This window comes from Phascolarctos cinereus, unplaced genomic scaffold, assembly GCF_003287225.1.
Source record: "Phascolarctos cinereus isolate Bilbo 61053 unplaced genomic scaffold, phaCin_HiC Scaffold_4;HRSCAF=312, whole genome shotgun sequence".
Taxonomy (NCBI): Eukaryota; Metazoa; Chordata; class Mammalia; order Diprotodontia; family Phascolarctidae; genus Phascolarctos; species Phascolarctos cinereus.
This window is the reverse complement of record NW_027555847.1, coordinates 360,323,341-360,349,153: the sequence shown is the minus strand read 5'-3', so window position 1 is coordinate 360,349,153 and position 25,813 is coordinate 360,323,341. Positions and strand designations below refer to the sequence as shown.

The window sequence follows — 25,813 nt, the reverse complement described above, 5'->3', positions numbered from 1 at the left end:
ATATCTTTTGACCATCAAACTACTGAGAATATACCCTAAAAAGGTCAAAGAAAGGCATGACAGTGATACAGCCTTTTGTTATTTTCAAGGAAAGATGTATATCCAACATGGATATCCAATCTTTGTATTCTGATTACTGCACTGTTTTCTGTTTACAAATTTCATCCACTTCAGAAACCTAACAAGAATAACGGACTTTATCATCAAGACACTGTAAGATTTAGATGAAGCACTTCTGTTCAATTAAAAGAGGAGACTATCTGGTTGCTAAGATGAATCTGTAATTGTGAAATCTTAGCAAAAAGAATAATCCTTTTGCCTAAGAAAAATTGCTTCACAAGTGAGAAAAATAAGTAACTCGCTCATCCTAAACCCCTATAACTATGTTAACAGATCTGTGGTACAACGAATGAATGAAAAAACATTTCTTAAGCACTTAAATTGCTCCAAGTATTTAAAAGTTAAAACCTTGTTTTATTTCTGTGAGCTTGCTTTCCTAGCTAATTTTATAAAATACATTTCTCAGCCTACTAGACCAGTAACTTCTAAAATTATCAGTGAGGTTAAATATTATCTTTGTTATGATAAGGTCTTTTAACTAATTTTCAATATACCACATAAGAGCTTAGATTTAATGTTAGCAAAGTATTTGAACTGATGTTCAAAAACTCAGAGGAGCTGTATGCTTAACAGATTTAGTCTATATCGGAACTATTACTTCTAGGCTATACATACTTGTTTGTCAGAAGAACATAGACTAAAAGGGCTAAAATGGCTTTTAATATGATATGACTGTGATGAGATCTCATTTAAATTCTATATGGTATTTAAATTTAACTTTTACTAAAGCCTAGAATAAACAACAAACAGTATTTTCCCACCTTCAAGCTTTCATTTCAGGATTTAAATAAATATTTTAACAAAAAATGCTCATCACTGTGATACCATAATGCCAGGAGGCCATCTCACAGTCTTCACTAAAAACTTCCTGGAGTCCAGGTCACAAGTCTACTACCATCACTCAACAATCTCCTCTCTTTGAAGTTCATACCATTTGATGTCACCCCTTCCTCATCATTATGTTGTCATTTACTGACCAGGACACTCTTACCTTCCATGTTAACCTAGCACGCAATCTTACTTTAGTCTATATCGTGCTTCATTACCTATGACCTTTTTTTTTTTTTGCCTTTTTGGTGAGGTAATTAGAGGTAAGTGACTTGCCCAAGGTCACACAGCTAGTACGTGTCATATGACTGAGAATGGATTTGAACTTAGGTCCTCCTGACTCTGAAGCTGGAGCTTATCTACTGTGCCACCTAGCTGCCCCTACCTATGACCCTTCTTAAGAATTTAGTTTTACAGTTCCTAGACCACCTCAACTGCTATGACATTCATCTTGACAACTTTAGCAACACATACTGATGACTGTACTTCAAATTTCACATCAAAACTGCTTGGTACTGGCCAAGAAATAGAGTGGTGGATCATTGTAATAGGTTAGGCACAATAGGTAAGACACAGTAATCAATGACTATAGTAATCTATTATTTGATAAACCCAAAGACCCCAGCTTCTGGGATACAAACTCACTCTTTAACAAAAACTGCTGGGAAAACTGAAAAAGAGTACGGCAGAAACTAGGCACAGAACAAAATCTCACACCATATACCAAAATAAAGTCAAAATGGGTTCATGATTTAGATATAAAGGCTGAGACTATAAACATGGGAATTTGTTTTGCTGGACTATGTAGATTTGTTATAAAGGTTTTAGTTTTCTTTTGTTTACCATTCAGTGGGGAGGGAGAGACTACAAATATATGTAAAATAAATATATTAAAAGAAAAAATGACCTGTTTTACAAAGATTCTGTTAGCGTATCATCCAATAGTACATTATTCTTACTCTAGAAGTAAAGAAATCTCATGTTGATAGTATATTTCCAAAAAATATTCACGATTTCCTTCAAACATAGCTTTCATTTCCAACGATATGATAATTGTTATCAAAAATGAATTTTATTTTTCAATGTATTTTTTCTGATTATGCTACTTGATTAACATAGGTATAAAAGTGAGATTCCACTGTATTCAAAGTTAAACAGATTGGCAGCAAACACACATGGAGAAGGATAGCATTAATTGTCAAACCATAATTTAATTCAATTGTGAAAAGTTTGTCCTGACTTATCTGTAGCAGTAGGATTTTGAAGCAAATTCCCAACAGGATATGGTGATAGTTTTGTAAAATAAAAAAGAAAACAAATTCAAAAGTTATTTGTGGAAAGCTGATGTTTTTAGTAGGAAAAACCATGTGACAGTGTTTTTAAAAAACTGAAGTCCTAAGAATCAAGTTCTGGGATTTTTTATTTTTTGACACAAAGATCATTCTGCTCCCCTAATAGCCAAAGCAACCCTACCCGTTCTTCTTTCACAGTCTCTCAGACCTTGCCTCATCTGTTTATTTCTACAAACTCAACAGGTAACAAGACCTAATAATTTTTGCTTAAACAAAGGACAAAAGCCTCCCTACCTCAAGCCTTACCCTCTTCCAATCCATTCTACACAGTGCAAGAAACACTTTCCTAAAATTCCAATTTGATTACATCACTAAAACCAATAACAGCTCCAATGTCAATGCAAATTTAGTATGATTTAAGGCCCTCTTCCTATCATTCATTGCTCAAACCAATATTCTCTACAATATAAATTTCATCCCACAACTATTCCTCCCTAATTATTTTACAACTTAAACTTTCTGTTCTAATCAAGCAAAACCAACTAATCAATATTCTCTGCAAGGCTTTTCAGCTACCAACTCTATGTCCCCTCACACCTCTCTTGTATGCTCCAGTTGTTTCTATGCCAAGACACACTTAAAAGTATCACAGATTTAGACCTAGAAGAGAACACAGAAGCCATGTAGTCCAAACCACTCAATTCACCAGAGCGGTTAAATTACTTACCTGGGGCTACACAGTAGCAAGCAGCTGATTTGATTCAAATACAGTGCTCTTTCCAATGCACCAAGATGCTTCACCTCTCCCTTATACTCTCACTAGGCTACCATTCCTATAGATCCATTCCCTGCACCGTGAGTAAATACACTGATATGATCATCAGTCAATTTACTAGAAATAAAGCTTTTTTAAAAAGTACTTCACAGAAAGAGAAAAAATAAAATCCATTTGGAAGACGAAAAGATCTAAATCCTAAGGGGGTGGGGAAGAATAAAGGGGGAAATTTTTTCAGCCTTCAAATTACGTTATAAAGAAATAATCATGAAAACTACCTCATACTGATGAAAAAAAAAACCAGTGGAACTAGCTAGAAAAGGAAGACGCAGAGACAAAACGAACTCAAGAACACAGCATTCAACAAACTAGAACACATAAATAACCTGGGGAATAAATCCGTATTTGGCAAAAATTGCTGGGCTAACTGAAAAGCAGTCTGGGAGAAATTAGGTTTAGACTAACATCCTATACCATACATCACAGTAAGCTCCAGACAGATATATGACCTAAGTATTAAAGGTCTTACAGAGAGAGAGAAGGAGAGAGAGAGAATGAATAAATACTATGTATCAAGCAGGGATTGGGAAGGAGACTCTTAACCAAACATGGGATAGAGATGATAGACAATCACGAAATACAAAACAGGTAACTGTAATTACATAAAATAAAAAAAACTTATTTCACAAATAAATTACACAACTATAATGAGATAAATGAGGAATGGGGGTTGGGGGGAATCTTTATAGCAAATATTTCTAAGGGTATGATAATGAAAATAAATCAATAACAGAAATATAACATTAAAAATTATTTCCCAACAGATAAGTGGTTAAAGGAGATATGTGTAACATTTAATACTTTATTTTCTTCCAATTTCACGTAAAGATATTTTTCTATATTCATTTTTTTTTTGCAAGGCAATCAGGGTGAAGTGACCTGCCCAGAGTCACACAACTATTAAGTGTCAAGTATCTGAGGCCACATTTGAACTCAGGTCCTCCTGACTCCAGGTCTGGTGCCCTATCCACTGCACCACCTACCTGCCCCAATATTCATTTTTATAAGATTTTGAGTTCCAAATTTTTCTCCCTCCTTCCCTTCCCAAGATAGCAAGCAATCTGATATAGGTTATACATGTACAATTCTGTTAAACATATTTCCACATTAGGCATATTATAAAAGAAAAATGAGAACAAAAGAGAAAAACCACAAGAAAGAAAAAACAAAAAACAAAAAAAAGTGAAAATATTATGCTTCAATCTGCATTCCGACTCCATAGTTTTCTCCCAGTGTGGTTAGCACTTTCTATACTAGTCTTTTGGAGTTGTTTTAGATCACTGTATTGCTGAGAAAAGCTAAGTCTAACATAGCTGATCATCACACAATGTTGCTGTTACTGTGTACCATGTTCCGGTTCTGCTCACTTCATCAGCATCAGAACACACAAGTCTTTCCAGGTTTGTCTGAAGCCTGCTCATCATTTCTTAGCACGATAGTATTCCATTACAGTCATATACCACAACTTGTTCAGCCATTCCCTGATTAATGGGCATCCCTTCAATTTCCAATTCTTTGCCACCACAAAAATCTGCTATAAATATTTTTTTATGTGTGGGTCTTTTTCCCTTTTTTATGGTCTCCTTAGGATACAGACCTAGTAGTGGTATTGCTGGAGATCAAAAGAGTATTTTATAGCCCATGGCTATAAACTAACAGTTCTCCTAAGAACTGTGAACTACTTTATGAAACACAGCTCCAGATAATAATAAGAAATATAAATTAAAACAACTAAGTTTCACTTCATAAATTTGCAAAGATGATAAATAAATTGGCAAAATTTCACTTCATAAACTGGCAAAGTATGTCAAAATAAGAAGTTTGGATGAAGACAGAAACACTAATATACTGTTGATAAAGCTGTGAATTGGTCCAACTTTCTAGAAAGCAATTTCTAATTAGTTGAAAGAAATTATTATGATGTCCATTCATAAACTCTGATAGAGATCCCACTACTAGACGTATACCCCAAGGAAGTCAATGACAAAAAGAAAAATCCCACACACTCCAAACTATTTTATACCAACACTTTTTGTAGTAGCACAGAACGTGAAGAAGATTCTCATCAACTGGTAAAAGGATAATTTGTAGTATATAAAAGAGTGGTACATTACTGAACTATAGGAAACAATGACTATGATGAATACAGGAAGTATGGCAAGACATAGGAACTGATACAAAGTGAAGCAGAAGCAGGGAAACAATATATACAATTCCCCCTTTTCTTTAATCTTCAACCTCTTTCTATCTACTGGTTCTTTCCCTATTGTCTTCAACAATTCCCAAGCTTCCTATATCCTTCACTAGACTAGACTACTTCCTCAAGCTTTCATCTTACATGTACCCAAGACTTTAAGAGGATATCTATCTCAACTACATAAAGATCTGCCCCAGGGGAATGGGCAGATGAGATAAATTTGTTTCAATAGCAATGAAGACAGCAGAAGCAGGCCATGTGGAGCCCTTAGAGCTTGGTCAGACATCAAAGACACCAAGATCATCCGCTGTATCCCAAGACATCACTAGTCATTCTGACTTTTGTCTTACCACTGAACTTCCATGACTCAGGAAGAGAGTGAGGCAAAAAACTTCTGCAACTCTGCCTCATTTAAATCCAATTCACACACAAGTCAAGACATCACCCTGTGATTTCACTAGTCCTCTTCAAAAACAAAGCAACAACAACCCAGGACATAGATGCTAATACTGATCAACTGATGACTGAATAACTCCAACTCTGTAACTGAAAGAACAAAATAATTAAAACTAAATGTTGTGAAATCATAAGGAACACATTTAGTCCTAAAGAGATATAAGGTACCTCTAATCTTCTTTAAGGACTGAGTATGAAAATTGCAAAAATTGTCAAGACTTTTTTAATGAGTTGCTTAGTTTTTCTGAACCTCCTTTTTCTTCATTCTTTGTTATAACAGACGTTTCTCTAGAAAGAGAAGGGATGCAAAGATATACATTAAAAAATTTTAAAGGATTACTGTTTTATTTAAAATCTTCTTTAATTAAGAAATTTTGAGAAATTTCAGGTCTCCTTAACAGCACAGCAACTGATCACAGAATTATAAAATCTTAAGAAATGGAAGGACCCTTACAGATTATCTACTTCAAATTCTACCTAAAACATCAATGAGGAAGTGGCAATGTGGTGCTGTCTGAAGAGAAGACTATGTAGGCCATAGCCTAGTACAACCTCTAATTTATTAGGCAGGGAACGCCCCCAAAATTCAGGTGCCTTCACACCCCACCCACCCCACCTCTATGGGTAGAAAGAATTAGGGAAAAAAACAGCCAAGTATTTGAAGGACTTTAACAAGGAAGAAAAATTAAGACTTCTGCTTGGCCTCATAGTTTCAATTAAGAACGATGAGTAGAACTTGTAGAGAAGTAATTTAAATTTATCTAAGGAAAAACTTCCTAATAATTACATCCAACAGTGGAATAGATTTCACCAGATGGTAAATAGTCTCCCAACTGTTGTCTCTGGGTGCAATCTCTCCTCTATCCAATCTACCATTTGTGAATTTACCAAAATTATCTTCCTAATGCACAGGTTTGAGGATATGTGACCTCTATCACAACCTGTACTTGAAAAAAAATTTCATCTGAGCAGTGTGGAAGAAAACAAAATTTTTAAAAGCCAATGTAGGAATTTGTTTTGCTTAACATTGCTTAGTTGTTACAAGGTTCCCCACCACTGGAGATTGAGAGGGATAGAAGGTGGGGAAAAGAATATCAATAGTTGCTCCATCTCAATGAAGCATTTTTAAAATTCACAGGTAAAAATAGAAGGGCAGAGGGAAATAACAAGTAGGACAGCTTTCATAATAATGATTTGTAGTTTTATGTACAATTTTCTTTCTGTTCTATAGAAATGCTAATTTTATTGGGTGTTTAAGTTCAGAGTTAAAAAAAATGGGGAGGGGGAACTTTACCTAAAAAATATAATCCCTTCTAATCATAACCTATGTGGTCATCCAGACTTTGCTGAAAGACCAATAGTGAGGGGAAACCCACAATGTCTAGGAAACTCTATTCTACCACTGGATAGCCTTAACTGTTAAGAAATCTTCCCTTATATATCTTCAACATTTGTCTCTTCTGGGGGTAGCTAGGTAATGCAGTGGATAGAGCGCCGGCACTGGAGTCAAGAGAACCCAAGTTCAAATCCAGCCTCAGACACTTGACACTAGCTGTGTGATGCTAAGCAAGTCACTTAACCCCACTGCCTAGCCCTCCCTCCCCCCCCAAAAATTGTCTCTTTGGAATTTCTATCCTTTGTAGCCAGGTAAATCTAGTCTAATGACAGACCTTCAAATACCTGAAGACAATTTTGAGGTCCTTCCCAAGTCTTCTCTCCTTTAGGCTAAATACACTAATTATTAGCACACTGTTCTTTCAATACATGAAAAACCAAATGGATGAAATATGCCCGCGACATGCAGCTGGGTGGCCAGTCCACTAAATTAGTACTTCTACCTAAGACAGGAACACTGAAGTGGGTCCAGAACTAGACAGAAGGAAGAAAACAGGCTAGATTGCATATGATACATGCTTTAGAGCTTTAAATAATAAGAAGATTCCTGATACAAAAACACATGGGTCTTTTTTTCTCATGAAAAATCTATATTTTAAATACTAAGTTCTCCCAATCCAGTCAAGTCAACCAGCATAATAAAATGGAGGAAACACTCACATTTGTAAGGTCATAGATTCATTAAGGTATGTTCTCTTTGTTAGATTTTAGAATCATACAGATATTTCTCACTTCATAGAGCAGATATTCCTGAAAAACTGGATTCATCACAGAGCTCCTCTGGTATACTTTAAGTAGAGTGAAAAGGTTTGAATTTTTCAAAAATTGGCTTTATAAGAAGATTTACCCCTGAAATTTTCTGTTCCATAAGTTTAGATTTTTGGTAATTTTTAAACAGTGTACAATTTGTATTTATACCTATATCGCCTCCACTAAAGTCTTATTCTGATGCATAGGGAATGGAGAAGACTCTGGATTCTTGAAGACCATCTTGGCAGAGCATACATCTGGTAAATCTCATCAAACCAGAAAGACTTTTAACATAGCCCCAGCAATATACTGAGGAGTAATAGACTAGTTAAGTGCACCAAGAGAGCGGGGTTAAAATATGGGTCGGTGGAAGGTGTTCCTAAATAAATGAAATCAATCTTTCGAAATTAAAGAATAATTACATAAATTTGTATATATTCTGTCTCCCAAATTTTTTGCGCATGTTTATTCTGTCTCCACCACTGGAAGTTCATTAAGAGAAAGGACTGTTTCTATCCATAGCTGCCTTTCTTTAAATGTGTGTCAAGTCAACAAGCATTTATTAAATGCTTACTATGTGTAAGATACTGTGTTACGGGCTAGGGATACAAAGAAAGGCAAAAGACAGTTCTTGTTCGAGGAGTTAACAGTCCAGTCCCAGTTTTTATTTTTTTTTAAAGGCAGGTTTCATTTGTTTCATTTATTTATTTATTTGGCTTTTTTTGGATGAAGCATTCTGGGTTAAATGACTTGCCCAGGGTCACAGAGCTAGTAAGTGTCAAATGTCTGAGGCCAGAATGGAACTCAAGTCCTCCTGATTCCAAGGCCAGAGCTCTATCCACTGTGCCACCTAGCGGCCCATTTTTTTTAAAAGAAATTTTTTTTCATCATTTTAATTCTTTCCACTCTAAACACTCTTTATTATATTCTTTCAGAACTCTAGTACCTGGGACTAAGGTCACATAACTTGGAACTCATTGGCTCAAACATGCCCTTTCCAGTTCTCCTGAAAAACTGCTGCCTGAAACCCAGTCTTTGCTTCTAATTCTGAATGGGTGGGATTTGTCTCCATATTCTCAGTAAGGAGAACATGACATGGTTGAGCTGCTTGAACAGAACCAGACCAGTTTCAGACAAGGAAATTCACCTCTAAGATCCACTTGCCACTGGCATCATTGGGAAGTCCCATCAGCAGTTTCTAACTGTGGGGAATGAGAAGTATGAATGACAGATTAGCTCTATGGGGTGAAGGGATTGAAACCTGACTCAGGGAAGCTACTCCTCAGTCCTCCTTATTCTACGTCACTACTTGCAGCAATATTGCTAACAGATATGGTTTCTTCTGAAAGTCTCTCTTTCCCTAAACCTGATAGCACTGTCTGATACAGCACCCTGATGGAAGACCAGATTGTTGTGTGGGTGTGATCTAAGAACAGTACCTTATAGGTAAGGCACTCAAAAATGTTTTTAACTGACTGGCTCAGAAATAAGAACCAGCTACCATCAAGAGGAGGAGAAAAAACAAACAAAACAAACGTGGTATTTTGAACTTCTAGCACCTATCCCAGTCAATCAGCACCTATTAAGCTTCTACTATGTGCCAGACAAAGCCAAAACAGTCCCAAGACCTGGAGAATATATATGGAAGGGTTGGGGAGGGGTGAAATTAGCAAAGGCCTTATGCAAAATATGGAGCCTGAGGTGAATTTTGATGGAAACCCGGGATTCCAAGAAGTGAGGAAGAAGAGCATTCTAGACATGGGAAACAAACAGTGCAAAGGCAAAAAGATAAGAGACAGGAGTGCCACCAGCAGGTGTGCGAATGGCAAGGAGGGCAATATATCTGGATCACAGAGTTCATGCAGGGGGTTATGTGTAAAAAAACTGGAAAGATAAAAATTGGCCAAGTGGTGAAGAGCTTCAAACGTTAAAGAGAAAAGTTTATGTTTGATTCTAGAAGTAACTGGGATCTGAATAAAGGGGAGTAGCATGGTCAGACTTTTGCTTTAGGACTATCACTTTGGCAGCAGTGGTGTCAGACTCAAATAGAAAGAGGGCCATTAATCTGTAAGTGATCACTTCAGGTTGCATACTGACTTAGTTTTAAAACGTAAATTTTTAAATATATGCTTTATTTCTTTATTATGTTAAATATTTACTTATTGCAATTTAATCTGGTTTGGGCTACCCTCTGGAGCGTCTGACACTCATCTGACACTTCTGTTATAGAGGATGGACAGTACTGAATAAAAGACATGAGGCAGGGAAACCATTAGAAAAAAAGTATTATGATCATCTACCCATTATCTTGATGGGGAAGAGTATTCTAGGGGCAGCTAGGTGGCTCAATAGAGCACTGGCTCTGTAGTTAGGAAGGCCTGAATTCAAATCCAGCCTCAGACTAGACACTTGACACTTACTAGCTGTGAGACCCTGAGCAAGTCACTTAACCCCAACTGCCTCACCAATAAAGAAAGAAAGAAAGAAAGAAAGAAAGAAAGAAAGAAAGAAAGAAAGAAAGAAAGAAAGAAAGAAAGAAAGAAAGAAAGAAAGAAAGAAGGAAAGAAAGAAAGAAAGAAAGAAAGAAGGAAAGAAAGAAAGAAAGAAAGAAAGAAGAAAGAAAGAAAGAAAGAAAGAAAGAAGTATTCTATTAATAATACCTTGTACATAATAGAGAGAATATGATGGTACAAATGATATTATTAGATGCTGCCTGGAGAAGCAAGAAGACATAAGAAAAAAAAAAAAAGAAAAAAGTTATATGGCTTATTGAATAAATTTTTAAAAGAGGGGGGGAAGATAAGGATCTTAATTCTGGTCCATAATTCACAAGAAAACAACTTCTGTTACCCTGTACCTTGGTTATAAACTCTTTCATGGAAAGAGCATGTCTTATATCTCATATTCAAAAAGATAGCATTTATCTGTATTTCAGGACTAAAGTCACTTTAATGATTCCAGTATAAAGAATTAAAACAAAAAATGTATCTATTCTATTCTTGAGATTATAAACACGCATTTATGCCTTCTGTAACTTAATATGCTGTTAATATCCTCATCCTACAGTTTCCTCCAGGTTTTCATTAAAATTCAATAAATATTTCTTAAGTACTTATAATGTGTACACGCCTTCCTTCTCCTGTCCTTGGTCCAAAATTTAAAACAAACAATAATAAGAACAACAAAAGCAATCAACCACAATTAATATCAAAACACATTATTCTAGAACTTATAATCAAGGTGGAATTTACTCACAAGTAATTTTTTAATGACATCTGTCCCTCATCTGATCACATACTCATGGAAAAATAATTATGAACTGCTAACTTAGCAAATAATCTTACTAAAATACATGTCTCATATTCATGTAGACAAGAACTGTAGAAGACACAAACTACAGGTGATCCCCAACTTCTCTGCAGAGGTGAGAAGCAACCAGTATGCAAGAATGCATAAAACCATCAGGCTTTCTCAATGCATTAACTAGATTTGCCAAATTTATCTTCTTTATTCTTATTCAAGGATGGCTCTATGGAAGGACAGAGGAGGAATATATTGGTAATGCAGGTAATATAAAAACAAAATGCAGCAAAAATATATATTTTTTTAAAACAGATGAACAATTCTGTCATTCTTTATAGTTGTACAGACAATACTCCTGTTAAAGAGGTAGAGATCAACAAGGACTGAAATTTATACCTCAAAATTTCATTTCAGCAAAGAGTTTTTAGCCTTCTCTCCCAATAAATCTATACTAATCACGATGAACAAGTAGTAGAACAAAGTATAAGGAATGAAGTATGTTACAGTCAAATCAGTCCATTTAAGTCAACACAGTCCTTGCTCATAAGTGGGAACACCACACACAACCAGTTTGGCTATAACAATTTACAAGTGGTCCAATTAATATACTGCATATAGTCTCAGAGTAGGTTCACCTCCTTTTATTTCTCCTAAACATCTTTTGATGCAGGTAGCCAAAAAAAAGAAGCAGCTACAAGAAAAGTTAAAGAATCCAGGGTTCTGTATCATTAAAAATTATTATTATAAACTGTGCTAAAAGAAGCCCTAAGGGGTCATTCAATTTAATTTATTGCATTTTTATATAACACAACTTAAAATGAGCATACCCACTACATTTGGGCCTGGGTAGCTTTCTGTCAGACAAAGAAGTTTTAAAGGCATCCATTACAATGGGATTGGATAGATATTATTAAATGAAAGCTAAATTAGTTCTTTTAGATACCTGAAGTTAAAATAAACCATAAAGGATGATCAGAGAGAAATCATTTTAAAAGATTAAAAGATGATTGGGGGGGAGCCAAGATGGCAGAGTGAAAGCAGTGACTTGCTTGAGCTCTCCCTCAAACCCCTCCAAATACTCATTAAAAAATGGCTCTAAACAAATTCTGAAGCAGCAGAACCCACAAAAAGACAGAGTGAAACAAATTTCCAGCCCAAGACAACCTGGATGATTGATCAGAAAGGTGTATCGCGCCAGGCTGCGCAGCGTGGGAACGCAGGCCTCAGAGAACCTGGAGCAGGCCTCAGAGGACTGAATCTCGGGCAGCTGTGGAGGTTTCCAGACTCCTCAACCCACTAATGCCAAAGACAACTTAGAAGGTCAGTGGGTAAAGTCTGTTTCTGTCGGTGATGAGAAAGGAAGGCAGGGTCTCAGCTTCATTGCCCAAGAATGTGGGGGGAGGGGCAGCTGCTTCCCGAGCTTCTGGCCCACAGACTGAGGGGGAATCCAGTGGCTGATCAGAGAGGGATTGCGGGATCTCTTTGCCAGTGCGGAGGCAGGAATCTCTTCCTTTGCCCGTGTGTGGATCTGGGTCACAGTTCTGGGTGGCAGTGCTGGGGTGAGGAGGAACTCTGGTGTGGTGGAGCTTGTAGTGGCTGTGGAGAGGAACCCCTCCTCACACTTACAGGACAGAAGGAATACTTGTGGTCACAGGCCAGGAAAGGAGTAAACACCTCACCCCTTATCATACTACCTTGCAAAAACTGAAAATTTACAGGTACCTACAAGTATCTCTGAAAACAGCTGTACAAACCCCTGAAGCTTGGGACAGTACATTCTCCACATTGGAAGCAGACTCTTACCTTAACAAAGAGTTTAAAACTCAAGTAATTGGCCGGGATCATGAGCAAGCAGCGCAAAAAGAGTCAGACTATATTATCTTACTTTGGTGACAAAGAAGATCAAAATATACAACCAGAAGAAGACAACAAAGTCAAAGCTCCTACATCCAAAGCCTCCAAGAAAAATATGAATCAGTCCCAGGCCTTGGAAGAGCTCAAAAGGGATTTTGAGAAGCAAGTAAGGGAAGTAGAGGAAAAACTGGAAGAGAAATGAGAGTGATGCAAGAAAATCATGAAAAACAAGTCAACAGCTTGCTAAAGGAGACCCAAAAAAATACTGAAGAAAATAACACCTTAAAAAAGCCTAACCCAAATGGCAAAAGAGGTCCAAAAAGCCAATGAGGAGAAAATGCCCTAAAAAGAAAAATTGGCCAAATGGAAAAGGAAGTCCAAAAGATTACTGAAGAAAATACTTCCTTAAAAATTAGAATAGAGCAATTGGAAGCTAGTGACTTTATGAGAAATCAAGACACTGTAAAACAAATCCAAAAGAATGAAAAATTAGAAAACAATGTGAAATATCTCATTGGAAAAACAACTGACCTGGAAAATAGATCCAGGAGAGAGAATTTAAAAATTATTGGACTATCTGAAAGCCATGATCAAAAAAAGAGCCTAGACATCATCTTTCAAGAAATTATCAAGGAAAACTGCCCTGATATAGTAGAACCAGAGGGCAAAATAGAAATTGAAAGAATCCACAGATCTCCTCCTGAAAGAGATCCCCAAAGGAAAACTCCTAGGAATATATAGCCAAATTCCAGAGTTCCCAGGTCAAGGAGAAAATATTACAAGCTGCCAGAAGGAAACAATTCAAGTACTGTGGAAACACAATCAGGATAACACAAGATTTAGCAGCTTCTACATTAAAGGACCAGGGCATGGAATATAATATTCTGGAGGGCAAAGGAGATAGGATTACAACCAAGAATCACCTACCCAGCAAAACTGAGTATAATCTTCAGGGGAAAAAATGGTCATTCAGTGAAATAGAGGACTTTCAAGCATTCTTGATGAAAAGACCAGAGCTGAATAGAAAATTTGACTTTCAAATACAGGACTCCAGTGAACATGAAGAGGTAAACAGGAAAGAGAAATCATAAGAGACTTATTAAGATTGAACTGTTTACATTCCTGCATGGAAAGATGATATTTATAACTCATGAGACCTTTGTCAGTATTAGGGTAGTTGGAGGAAAAAAATTATATGTATGTAGATAGATAGATAGATAGATAGATAGATAGATAGATAGATAGATAGAAGGCACAGGGTGAGTTGAAGATTAAGGGGTCATATCTGGAGAATAAAATTAAGGGATGAGGGAGGATTATACTCAGAGAAGAAGAAAGGGAGAGGTAGAATGGGGTAAATTATCTCACAAAGAAAAAACAGAAAAGAAAAGTCTCTTACAGTGGAGGGAAGCAGGGGAAGGTGAGAGGGAATGAGTAAATCTTATTCTCATAGGATTTGGCTTAAGGAGGGAATAACATACACATTCAATTGGGTATGGAAGTTTGTCTTACCCTACAAGAAAATAGGGGGAGAAGGGGACAAGAGAGCAGGGGGATGATAGAGAGGAGGGCAGATTGGAAAAGGGTGTAATCAGAAGTAAATACTTCTGAGGAGGAACAGGGTCAAAAGAAAGAATAGAATAAATGGGATGGCAGAATAGGATTAAGGGAAATAGAGTTAGTTTTTCACAACATGTCTACTATGGAAGTGTTTTGCATAACTGCACATGTACAACCTATATTGAGTTGCTTGCCTTTTCAATGAGGGTGGGTGGGGAGGGAGGAAGAGAGAAAATTTGAAACCTAAAGTTTTAAAAACAATGGGGTACAGAAGTCTATCTTGCCCTACAGGAAAATAGAAGGGGAAGGGGATAAGAGAATGGGAGAGAGAAAGAAAAGAGGACAGACTAGGGGAAAGGATATTCCAGAATGCATGCCATCTTGGGGTGGAGGGAGGGTAAGACGGGGGGAAAATTTGAAACTCAAAAACTTGTGGAAATGAATGTTGAAAACTACAAATAAATTTATATTTTTTAAAAAATAAAATAAAAGATTAAAAGATAATTTCTCCAATTTAGTTATTTTACTGGGGCTGTTTTTCTCAACATAATCTCATTTTTATATCCTTAGCACATCTGTTTAACAATTACTTGCGAGAATAGATTTTAGAATGCTAAGGTCAACACAATTCACATGTGTTATTTAATATTAAGCCAAGTAACTAATTTTATTGGTGTCTTTTTCACCATATAACATCAAGACAATATCCGGAGGGCAGCTAGGCGGCACAGTAGGTAGAGCACCATCCCTGGAGTCAGGAGGACCTGAGTTCAAATTTGACTTCAGACATTTGAAACTTACTAGCTATGTGACCTTGGGCAAGTCACTTAACTCCGCTGCCTAACCAAAGGAAAAAGAAAAGAAAAGAAAAGAAAATATCTAACATACTCTCCAATGCCTATAAACACAAGAGCCACAAGTCAAGATATGTAACATGTGATCCTTAAATTTACTGGAAGGCACTATGGTATCATGGAAAGAATAATAACTGGCTACCACCTATGTAACCTTGAAGAAGTCACTTTCCCAAGTTTTAGTTTTCTCTTTTGTAAAATGAGGGATTAGACCAGACAACCTCTAAGAACCCTTGCAGCTCTAAAGCCTACAATTCTAACATAATAAATTTTCTACACTACAGAAAGTTTCCACGTTACAGTAATAACTGAATTAATGATGATACATTTCAATAATATACCTTGTTAGCATCCCAGTTACTAGAAAAGGAAATATACAGAAGGCAAAAGGATACATTAAAAAATATCAGAAATGGTGAATAAGAGTACTAAAACATCACTAATATCAATTCACATTGTTTCGCTTATTTTTTTTAAAATATTAACTTCTTCGAAAGAGCTTCTTTCTCAGAGAATATTTTAATTAAGTACTGCCACGTTATTCACTGGAGGTCATAATGATAACAATAACACCTAACATATATGGATAGAGACAGGGACCACATTTCTGATTTCATTAATATATGAAGTCACTTTCATGGGTTTTCAAGGTTTACACAGCTTTACAAATAAGACTACCAAGTCCAAGAGAACAAATAATCATCAACTTAAATGTTCTATAATAGTTTCAAGTGAAATACAATTAACTAAAATGTATGAAACCAGATTTTGTGCACTTAGTTTTTAGAAGAAAATCCTTGCTTTTCCCTTTAACTCCTACTTTCAGTTTATATCATGGCGGTCACTACACATTGAACCTTTTATCACCTAAATATCCTGGAATCTGCAACACTTACAGCACAATCACATTGTCAAAATAGCATTTGATCATTCACAAAGCACTTATGGCCAAGAAAATCCTAAAATTTGCTATGATTACGAAACAAAATTTATCCAATCTTCATTAAGCAAGATCTTAAATTATCTTCACTCTAGGATGTTTGCAAAGGCAGAGGAATGTATTGCTACAACATACATCAGAAATTTTTAAAGTTAGAGGGAGTCAAGTAAAAAAATTTCTGGTTAACATTAACCAAAATGTGCCATTCCACATAAATTTTGGTAATTTAAGGTTTCTAAATGTAATAAATTTGCTCACTAACACACTAAGGATCTCTTTCATTTTATAAATCTAACTCTATTCCAATAGATAAGTCATCAAAGGATATGAAAATGGTTCTCAAAAGAAATGTAAACTACTAACCATAAGAAAGACTATTGCAAATCACTAATAATAAGAGAGATGCAAATCAAAACAACTCTAGGCTTCACCTCTAACTCAGCAAATTGACAAAGATAGCCAAAAATGTCATTGTTGGAAGGCTGGTAGAAAGATAGGCACAGTATTGCATTGTTGCTAGAGCTGTGAATTGACTCAACCATTATGGAAAGCATTATGCTAAGAAACTGACCAAAAATGTCTATATCCTTTGACCCAGAGACTACAATGCTAGGCATATACTCCAAAAAAGTCAATGATAAAAGGAACACCATATATACCAATGTTTTGTGGTAGCAAAGAACTAACAATTAAATAGATGACCATTGATTAGGAAATGGCCAAAGTAATCACGGCACATAAAAATAACAGAAATATTATTATGCTATAAGAAACCGCAAATAACGAAACAATAAACTAGTAACACATGGAAATATGAACTGATGCATACTGAAATAAACAGTATCAGGAAAACAATATACACAATGACAACAAAGCAAAAGAAAAGAAGAACAAAACAATCTGAACTGAATGTTATAAAATCACAATGACTGGGCAAGGCCCAAAGAGATCTGAAAAGACTCCACCTCACTAAGACTACCTGAGCACCATTCTTTTCTGAGGTGTTGATTGGCTTTGCAGAACTTTTTTTTTCTTTTCTTCCTCTCTTATTTTTTGTTGTAAGGGATGACCCGGTAGGAAGGGTATGAGGTGAGATTCAGGAGGGAAATGTAGGTGATATAAAATAAAAATATCAATAAAAATCCATTTTAAAATCTTAACAACTTTGGTTTGAAGTTAAAGTATTAACACTAGGTCTAATTTCACTAGTGCTAACTATATTATAGTAGGCCTTACTAAATATGCTCAATTTCAAGACTAACATCCATAAATAGTGAATTTTCAATCAGTTCAATCGGGCATTGCCACCATCCCTTTTTCCCATTGTTTTTGTGCATTTTCAACAAAGAAAATGATGTCAGATCCTACCAAGTACCTAACAGGTCTAAGCCCAATTCATATACAACTACCACCTCTTTGCCCTACTATCAATGACCTTTTTACCTAAAAAAAAAAACAACACCCTAACAAGTAGCTCATGAAATTACTGAAAACTATTTTTAAAAACTTTAATTCATTTTATGTGATGCTTTTAAAAATAAAATTATCACTGAAAGTCTTCTTATTTTCAAGATTATTTCTTTCAAAGCATATATGAATCTTAAAATACGAACTATAACTGAAATTTAATAAGATTAAAACCACAAGCCACATGAAACTCCATTCACTATTTTACTGACAGTATACATCAAATCTAAATCATTCTTCTGAATTAAAAGATAGAAGGGCAATATTAATGTTTTAATAAATGCTTTTCCAAATGACAGAATTATTCCTACTTTTGATGTCTTATTTTAGTAAAATGACTGGTTTATAATGAGTCACAATTTAATTCTTTTTGTACTTTTCTTCTTGAAATAAATAAATAAATTGAATCAGGACCAAAAAGTTAGACCTTAGCAGTCAGTAGTCTCCAAAGATAAAATGATATAATTTGCAATGCCCTTATCACAGTGCTTGACATATAAAAGGTACAATATAAATTCCTCCCCCTTCCCTTCCTAAGTGAAGTGGAAACCAGGATCCTAAGAAAGTCATGGCCTTCCTGAAGAGATACGTGACCTAATGGTCAGATGACTTTTATTGTGTTAGTCAACTGTCTCCAACACAACCATAACTACTCTTATTTGCCAACATCCCCCCAACTGCACCCCTTTGGGCGAAACCAAGCAATAAATGGCCTCCTTAGGGCAGCAAAAGTGTTCTAGTCTTCTGGAGAAGTCACAATACTTGGAATGAGGAAGAGACCTGGATTCAACATCAGCCTTAAAACTCTTACTCGAACAGTGTGATTGTGGGCAAGTCATTTACCTCAATTTCCATATCTATAAAATGGAATCAAAGGCTTATACGATCTTTTCCAGGGCTAAATCTATGATCCCATGTCCTAACCTAATACTAACTAGGAACCCACAGCAAGAACTGCACAGGTTCTACCCGTTCCATCCAACTTCATCTTGGCAAGTCAGGCACTCCGGGAGGCTGGCTCTCTGCACTCTGGAGAAAGGAAAGATAATAAAAACTCTTGATATAGGATCAATATCTAACCCCATCCTCCATAAAGGTGAGGCTAGTTTACGGGTTTCAAATTCAAATAAAAACTGGGGCCTCTAATGTGTACATATGGATCCCTGTGGGCTGCATATTGACTTAAGTTTTAAAATGTAATGTTACCAATTTTTTTTAATTCATTTGGTTAAATATTTCCCAATTACAAGTTAATCTGGTTTGGGCTGCACTCAGAAATGCAGGCCAGGTGTTTGACACCTCTGGGCTAATTCTTTCCCTAAAAGAGAAAAAAGTTGACTCCAAGACTTAAATGGCCAGGGGGCCTAAGGCTGCTCAAGCCACTTGGCAACAGATGTAGCTTTCTGGTGGCCTCAGACTTTGTGGGAGTGGCTTCCTGGACACCTATTGGGCATAAAAAAACCAGTTTAAGGATTTGGTGGCTATTCCAAGGACACACTCTGCCTGGCTGACCAGATTTCCCTGTATGGAGAAGAAAGGAGCTAAGTTTACCAGAGCTAAGTGTTGATTAGTTTTGGAACCAGGAATCAATAACAGGTCTCTTCACAGAAAGGCCATTGCTCACTCTTTTTTTGGGGGGGGGGTTATAAATTCACTGTTGAATATAAATGGAATACTTACAGTTTCTACAAAATAATTTATTCCAAGAAAAATACTGTGAAGCTTCAGATTAATGAGAACCTCCCCAATGGTAGGGCAAATTCATTTTAAAGGTAGCCTTGTTTCTTCTTCAAGAAAATGAATGAATAGCACAGTATCAGAGGTTTTGTCACTCTTCTTTTCTTAAGAAATAGTTGATTATAAACAGCACTTAGCTAGCACAGTACCTGGTACATAGCAGACACTTAGCAAATAATACTAAGATACACCAATGCATATATCTTGCTTTATAGCTATTTAATTTAAATACATAAATTTCAACATATAAAATATCAACTTTCCCCTCTGAGTCTCCTACACTGGCTGTCCTTAACCATTTATTCTCATGCACTTTTCATTTTACATGGCCAATTAGTAGATAGTCTGTTCTTCAACCAGTGCTCTTTCTACTAAACCATGATGTTTCTCAACAATCTCTGCTTCTATTCATCCAACCAATTCTGAAACCACCTTACAGTACTATCATTCAGTCTACATATTTCCATTTGTAAGACTGTTAAATGCCTTGCTGAGATCCAACTATGTATACTATATTTATGGCAATCTATGAATTTAGTAACTATTGTCTACTACAGGGAGAAAAACTGATATAAAAATCAACTATGCTAACCCTCCACAAAATTGTAACTTCTCAAAGCAAATGCAAATCTTTCTTCTAATTATGACTAGTATTGAGATCAGCAAGCTATCTAGGATAGTCACAGTTGGGCAAATGTGGCATAGTGGAAAGATATTGGATGTAAGAGTCTAGGAGCTCTGGGTGTGAATTATTGCCTGTTATGATCCTAGGCAAGTCACAGAACCTCTCCTTGATTCAATTTCTTATATATGAAATTAAAGGATTAGATCTGATGATCTTTAGTGTCCCTGTGAGCTCTAAATCCAATTACTCTGATCATACCAATCACACTGAAAGCAGTTCAATTCTTAAAATGAGGTAAAACAAATAGCTTAAATTACTTGGAGCCTGATTCTACCACTGAAAAATATTCAAGTGTCTAAATTTCAAAAACTATTAAATGAAATCAAATGAGAGGCTTAGGGATAAATTATCTTCATGGGAAAAATAACAATACAGAGAAAGCCAAAGGATTTAAGCCTTCACAAACTGAAAACAGACCAATGCAGTTTCTCACTGGTCATCTCAAAATTCTAAAAGTTGTTTTAAATTAAATTTGAAAAAAAATACAATATTTCCATAACATTATAAAACAGTGGTTTTCTACTAAAGATTTCAAAGTAGTTTCTTGTTTCCATTGCTAGATCTTCAACCACCACAATCCCACTATCTGTGGTCAATCCACAAGGCTCTCTTCAAATGTTCTCTCTTACCTCTAACAGAATCTTACCTTGAGATCTCATCAGCTACCATGAGTTCAATTATCATCTTTATGCAGATGATCGATTCTCAGATCGATATATCTAGCCCTACTTGGTCTCCTGAGCTCCAGTCTTTTGTCACCAACTGTCTACTGAATAGCTTAAAATGGAAGGCCTATAATTATTTCCAAAACAGAACTCATTCCCTTTAAACCCTGGCATCTTCTGAATTTCCCTACGTCTAAGAATCCTCCTTGATGCCCAAGTTCACAACCTCGTGTCATCCTAAATTCCTCACTCTAACTCACCCCACGTATCCAATCGGTTGCCAAATTTTGTCCATCTTTCTTATACATCCACCATTTCTCCACTCACACAGTCACTGTCCTAATTTAGGCCTTCATCACTTCTCACCTGGACTACTGCAAGAGCCTCCTAATTAACTGGAATTCCTGCCTCAAGTCTCTCCCCACTTCAATCCATCCACTCAGATGCCAAAGTAATTTTATTAAAGTGTAGTTCTGATCATATCACCCCCTACTCAATAAACTCCAATGGGTTCCTTACCTACAAGACCAATCACAAAATCCTGTTTGGTATTTAAAGCTCTTCACAACCTGACCCCTTCCTACTGTACCTGTCTTCTTTCATACTACTCCTACACACTTTAGGAACCAGACAATACTGACCTTCTTGCTGTTCCCTATGTGTTCTCTCTCCTCTTCTCTGCCTTAGAATTCCTGGCTTCTTTCAAGACTGTTTGAATGTCACTTCTCCCAGAAGTCTATCTTTGATCTCTTCTCTTCCCCAACCTTACTTTTCCCCCTCCACATCCCCAGCTACTAGAGTCTTTCCTTCCATCTTATATACAGGTCTCCTCTGGTATTAGAATTACATCTCCTTGAGGACAAACTTTTCGCCTTTCTTGGTATTCCCAGTGCTTGGCATACAGTAAATTTTTTTTATTTAAAACAACTTTTGTACAATACTGCATTTATCCTTTGACATTTCTGAAACAGATGAAGAGCAGACATTACATACCCATTTATACTTGGGAGACTGAAAATATACCAAGTTTAACTTGGTCAATGACACAGAGCCACTAATTTATAGAACTAAGGCTAAGCAAGTGAATAGGAGGCAATGCAACACACCAGATCACATGCTATAAAGTTAAATTTAAGGTTTTTTATGTTCCCAAACACCAGTATTCTAAAAGAATAGCAATGTTTAGTAACGAAAACTGAAAAACTAACACTGGATATTGCCTAACTGGGATAAAGAAAAGGCTAAATTAGGATAGAAAAACTAAAAAGTCTCACAGTACAGAAATTCTATGCCCATATTCATGAATTTTGGATAACTTTACACAAAGAGTAAAATTTACTGACTCTTCTAAGTTCGCTCCTCAATACAGCAGGTCTGTAGTTAGTTCGTTGAGTTAAAATAAGGCTACACTAGACTGAGATGTAGCACTGCCCATACAAGATTATATATGTCTATTTACCTCTTGTCTTGACCAAAATGTCACCTGCAATACAAGTAAATTCTTTAAAAAAGTTCAATTCATAAGAAAAATTACAGAAGCCTATTTTTAAACACTGTTCTGACACATCACTCTAAAAGCATTTCTTTTTAATATAGCATGGATTTTTAAATCTTTTAACTTTACAAACTCTTTTACTATATGACCAAATGGTGTTTCTCACTATAAACTCTCCTATAAGAAAATAATATACCCTGCAAAAAGTGTCCTAGTTAAAAAGTCTGAGCACCCGGCCTGAAGTCAGGAGTCCAAATCCAACCTCAGACACATAACACACACTAGCTGTGTGACTCTGGGCAAGTCACTTTAACCCCAACTACCTCACTTTAAAAAAAAAGTCTGGATTCTTCCCTGTTTATCTCTTCCCACCCACTGAGAAAAGTAAATCAACCAGGCTTATATGGAAATGTACAGAAAACTTCCTGGATAAGCTTCAGCCAACTGTACCAATACAGACTTGGAAGGGAGGTTGTGTCAATTGCAAAGAACCCTGATACTTTTTAAACCGCCACTAAAATTGCTTCTTGACGTCTTAAGTACAGCGCCTCCATAAAAACTTCTATCTGACCTTTGGAATCTCCATAACTTTTTTCTAATCCAAGTTTTTTAAAAAGGGAGGGGCGTTTTTTTTCTTCCCATAAACAGGATCTGTGGTTGACTTTTAAGACCTATGAGTTTGGAGGTGGCTGGGCTAAGAGGATCATGGCAATCTCAAATTTAAAATGGTACACCGTTTAAGTGCCACGATTGAAGATGCCGAGTGATGTTCGAGAAACGGGCATTCTGGCATTATCAAGCAGCATTCCGGGCTGAGAAAACGCGATGTTTACTTAAGGGACTATGGAGAAACGTTAACCCATATGTTTGGCTGCTGGGTCAGTGGAAGGCGATCTCTCCGGCCCTGGGGTCCCGGAGCAAGGAAGGGATGGCCGCCCCCGGCCGCCCCCAGCCCGCCTAGCGGCCCCTCCCCACAGACAGGTGAGGGCAGCCCCCTCCCCAGGCCGGGCAGCCGGCACCACGAGGCGGGGCCGGGCCGCGTCCCGGGGGGCCGCGCTCCCTCCGCGCCGGGGCCGGGCCGGTACCTCTCGGTCCTTGAGGCCCAGCAGCAGCACCTCCTCCATCAGGGTCAGCCGGGTTTCCTTGGAGTCGCCCTTGTCGTCGTCGTCCTGCTCGTCCCGGCGGCTCTGCTCGTCGTCGTCGCCGCCGCCTCCCCCTCCGCCGCCGGCCGCCCGTTCCTTGTCGGCGGCGCTGCGCGAGGCCTCCGTGCGGCGCTGCACCAGGCCCGAGCTGCGCTGGGTCAGCGAGGTCATGGCTGCGGCCGGGGCCGCGGAGGTCGGGGGCAGCGGCGGGGCTGCGCGGCAGAGCGCCTCGGGCCGCCTCGCCTCGGCTCTCCGCTGGCCCGCGATGGCCCGCACCGGCTCCGCTTCAAGCGCTGGGGCGACGTCCGTCTGCGCCGGCGCCCGCGGGAGTCATGGAGGACGGGCCTCGGGGCGGCTAGCTCGGCGGCCCGGAGGAGGCCGGCGCGCGAGCGGGGAAGGGGCTCCTGCTCGCGGGGACGGCGGCGGGGGCGGCGGCGGGCGCGCTGAGCTGGAAGCGGCGGCGGCGGCGACTTTCCCTCAATATGGCGGCGCGGGCTGATGTCACTGGAGGATGTGGCACAGTCCGCCGGGGCTGGGGGGGAGGGACCGGAAGAGGAGAAAAGGGACGGGGGTGGGGGTGGGGGTGGGGACGGAGGGGCGGGGAGAGCCCCGGGAGGAGGCGGGCGAGGGTCGGCTCGCTCTGTCCCCGCCCTCCCGCCTCGCACCCCCACGCCGGCTTCCCGGCCCTCGAAGCCACCTCCCCCATCTCGTGACTGGCTCGGGGGTCCTCCTACGGGCTCCCGCCCTGCTTCCCCCTCCGGGCATGCGCTGGAAAAGTAACCGGGGCTTTCCGAGAGCCGCCTCGAAGTGGATCCAACCTGCGCCCCTCCCCCGCCGCACTTCCTTGGAAGCTGGGAGGGGGCCGGAGAGGAGCTGGAGGGGCGGGGGGAGGAGGGGACTGGAGTCCACTTCAAAGACGCCTCTGATGCCTAAAGCCGGCGTAGTCTAGGGAAAGTCAGTTAACTTCCCCGGGCTAAATTTCCTAATCTGTAAAATGAAGTGGTCGGATTAGACCGCTGCAGAGATCTCCTCGGAGGTGTAGATCTGAGATCTTGTGATTTGTCCGCCGAAGTCGTGGCTCTGCTGCTGATTCCCAGAAAGAAAAAAAAAAGTCTAGGGCCAGGTTCCATCCAGAGTCCAGGAGGATGTGTGGTCTAATGGTCTAAATAAATGCAAGTACTTCTGCCGGAGTTTACAAGCTTGTGACATGTGGCTGTGCAAATCCAACAGTGTTATTTTAAAAGTTAATTACGTAAATCGTTTTAAAATGCATTGTCTAGTAATTAGAGAAAAGAAACAGAGGTTCCAGTTCATACCTATCAGACTGGCAAAAGTTGGCCGAAAAAGAAAAATGACAACTATTAGAAGAGTTTTGGTGAAAAGGCAGGCAAGTATGAATTGGTTCAACCATTCTGGAAAGTAATTTGTAATTATTCCCAAAACATTATTAAACTGTTCATGCTCTTTTGACCCAGTGATACTACTGCTAGGACTATACCCCCCCAAAGAGCAAAGGAAAAGGACCTGTGTGTACAAAAAAATATTTGTACCGATTCTTTTTGTAACAGCATAGAATTGAAAACTAGGGGGATGCCTATAAATTGGATAATGGCTGAAGAAATATAAATATATAATAAATATATAAATGTAATGAAATACTGTTGTGGCTTAAGGAATTCTGAAAGGAACAGTTACAGAAAAACTTGCAAAGACCTGTATGAATTAATTCAGAATGAAATGAGCAAAACTAGAAGAATAACTTATAACAACTTTGTAAAACAAACAACTTTGAAAGATTTAAGAATTGTGATCAATGCAGGGATCAACTATGATTCCAGAGGATATATAGTAAAACATGCTATCTTCCTGCCTATTGACAGAGGTGATAGAGTGAAGAATGAAACACTTTTGGACTTGGAGAATATAGAAATTTGTTTTGTTTGACTATTCACATTCACAGTTTTTCTTCTGATCTTTTTTTTTTTATTTTCCAGTGAGGACGAGTGAATGGGTAGGAGATAAAACTGATTTTTGTTCTTTGAAAAAAAGTGTTTTGATCCATAATCTCTTATTCCATCTATGACCAATCTACTTATTTGATATATACATAACCACACACACACACACACACACACACACACACACACATACAGAGAGGGGAAGGGAGAAAGAAAGGAAAACTTCCAAAACATTCAGTAAAGTCTTTTTTTTTATTTCTTTTTTTGTTTCAGTAAACAG

General features: G+C 38.0%; 1 protein-coding gene across 1 annotated transcript in view; it reads right to left on the bottom strand.

Moving 5' to 3' along the window:
• The window catches only part of GOLPH3 (golgi phosphoprotein 3), a 59,377-nt gene extending 35,300 nt beyond the window's left edge, over window positions 1–24,077 (bottom strand). Inside the window, exon 1 of the mRNA XM_020995174.2 lies at window positions 23,519–24,077. Coding sequence (XP_020850833.1) covers window positions 23,519–23,746 — 228 coding nt within the window. The 5' untranslated portion in view covers window positions 23,747–24,077. The remainder of the gene's footprint in view (window positions 1–23,518) is intronic.
• Between the last annotated feature and the right edge of the window lie 1,736 nt (window positions 24,078–25,813).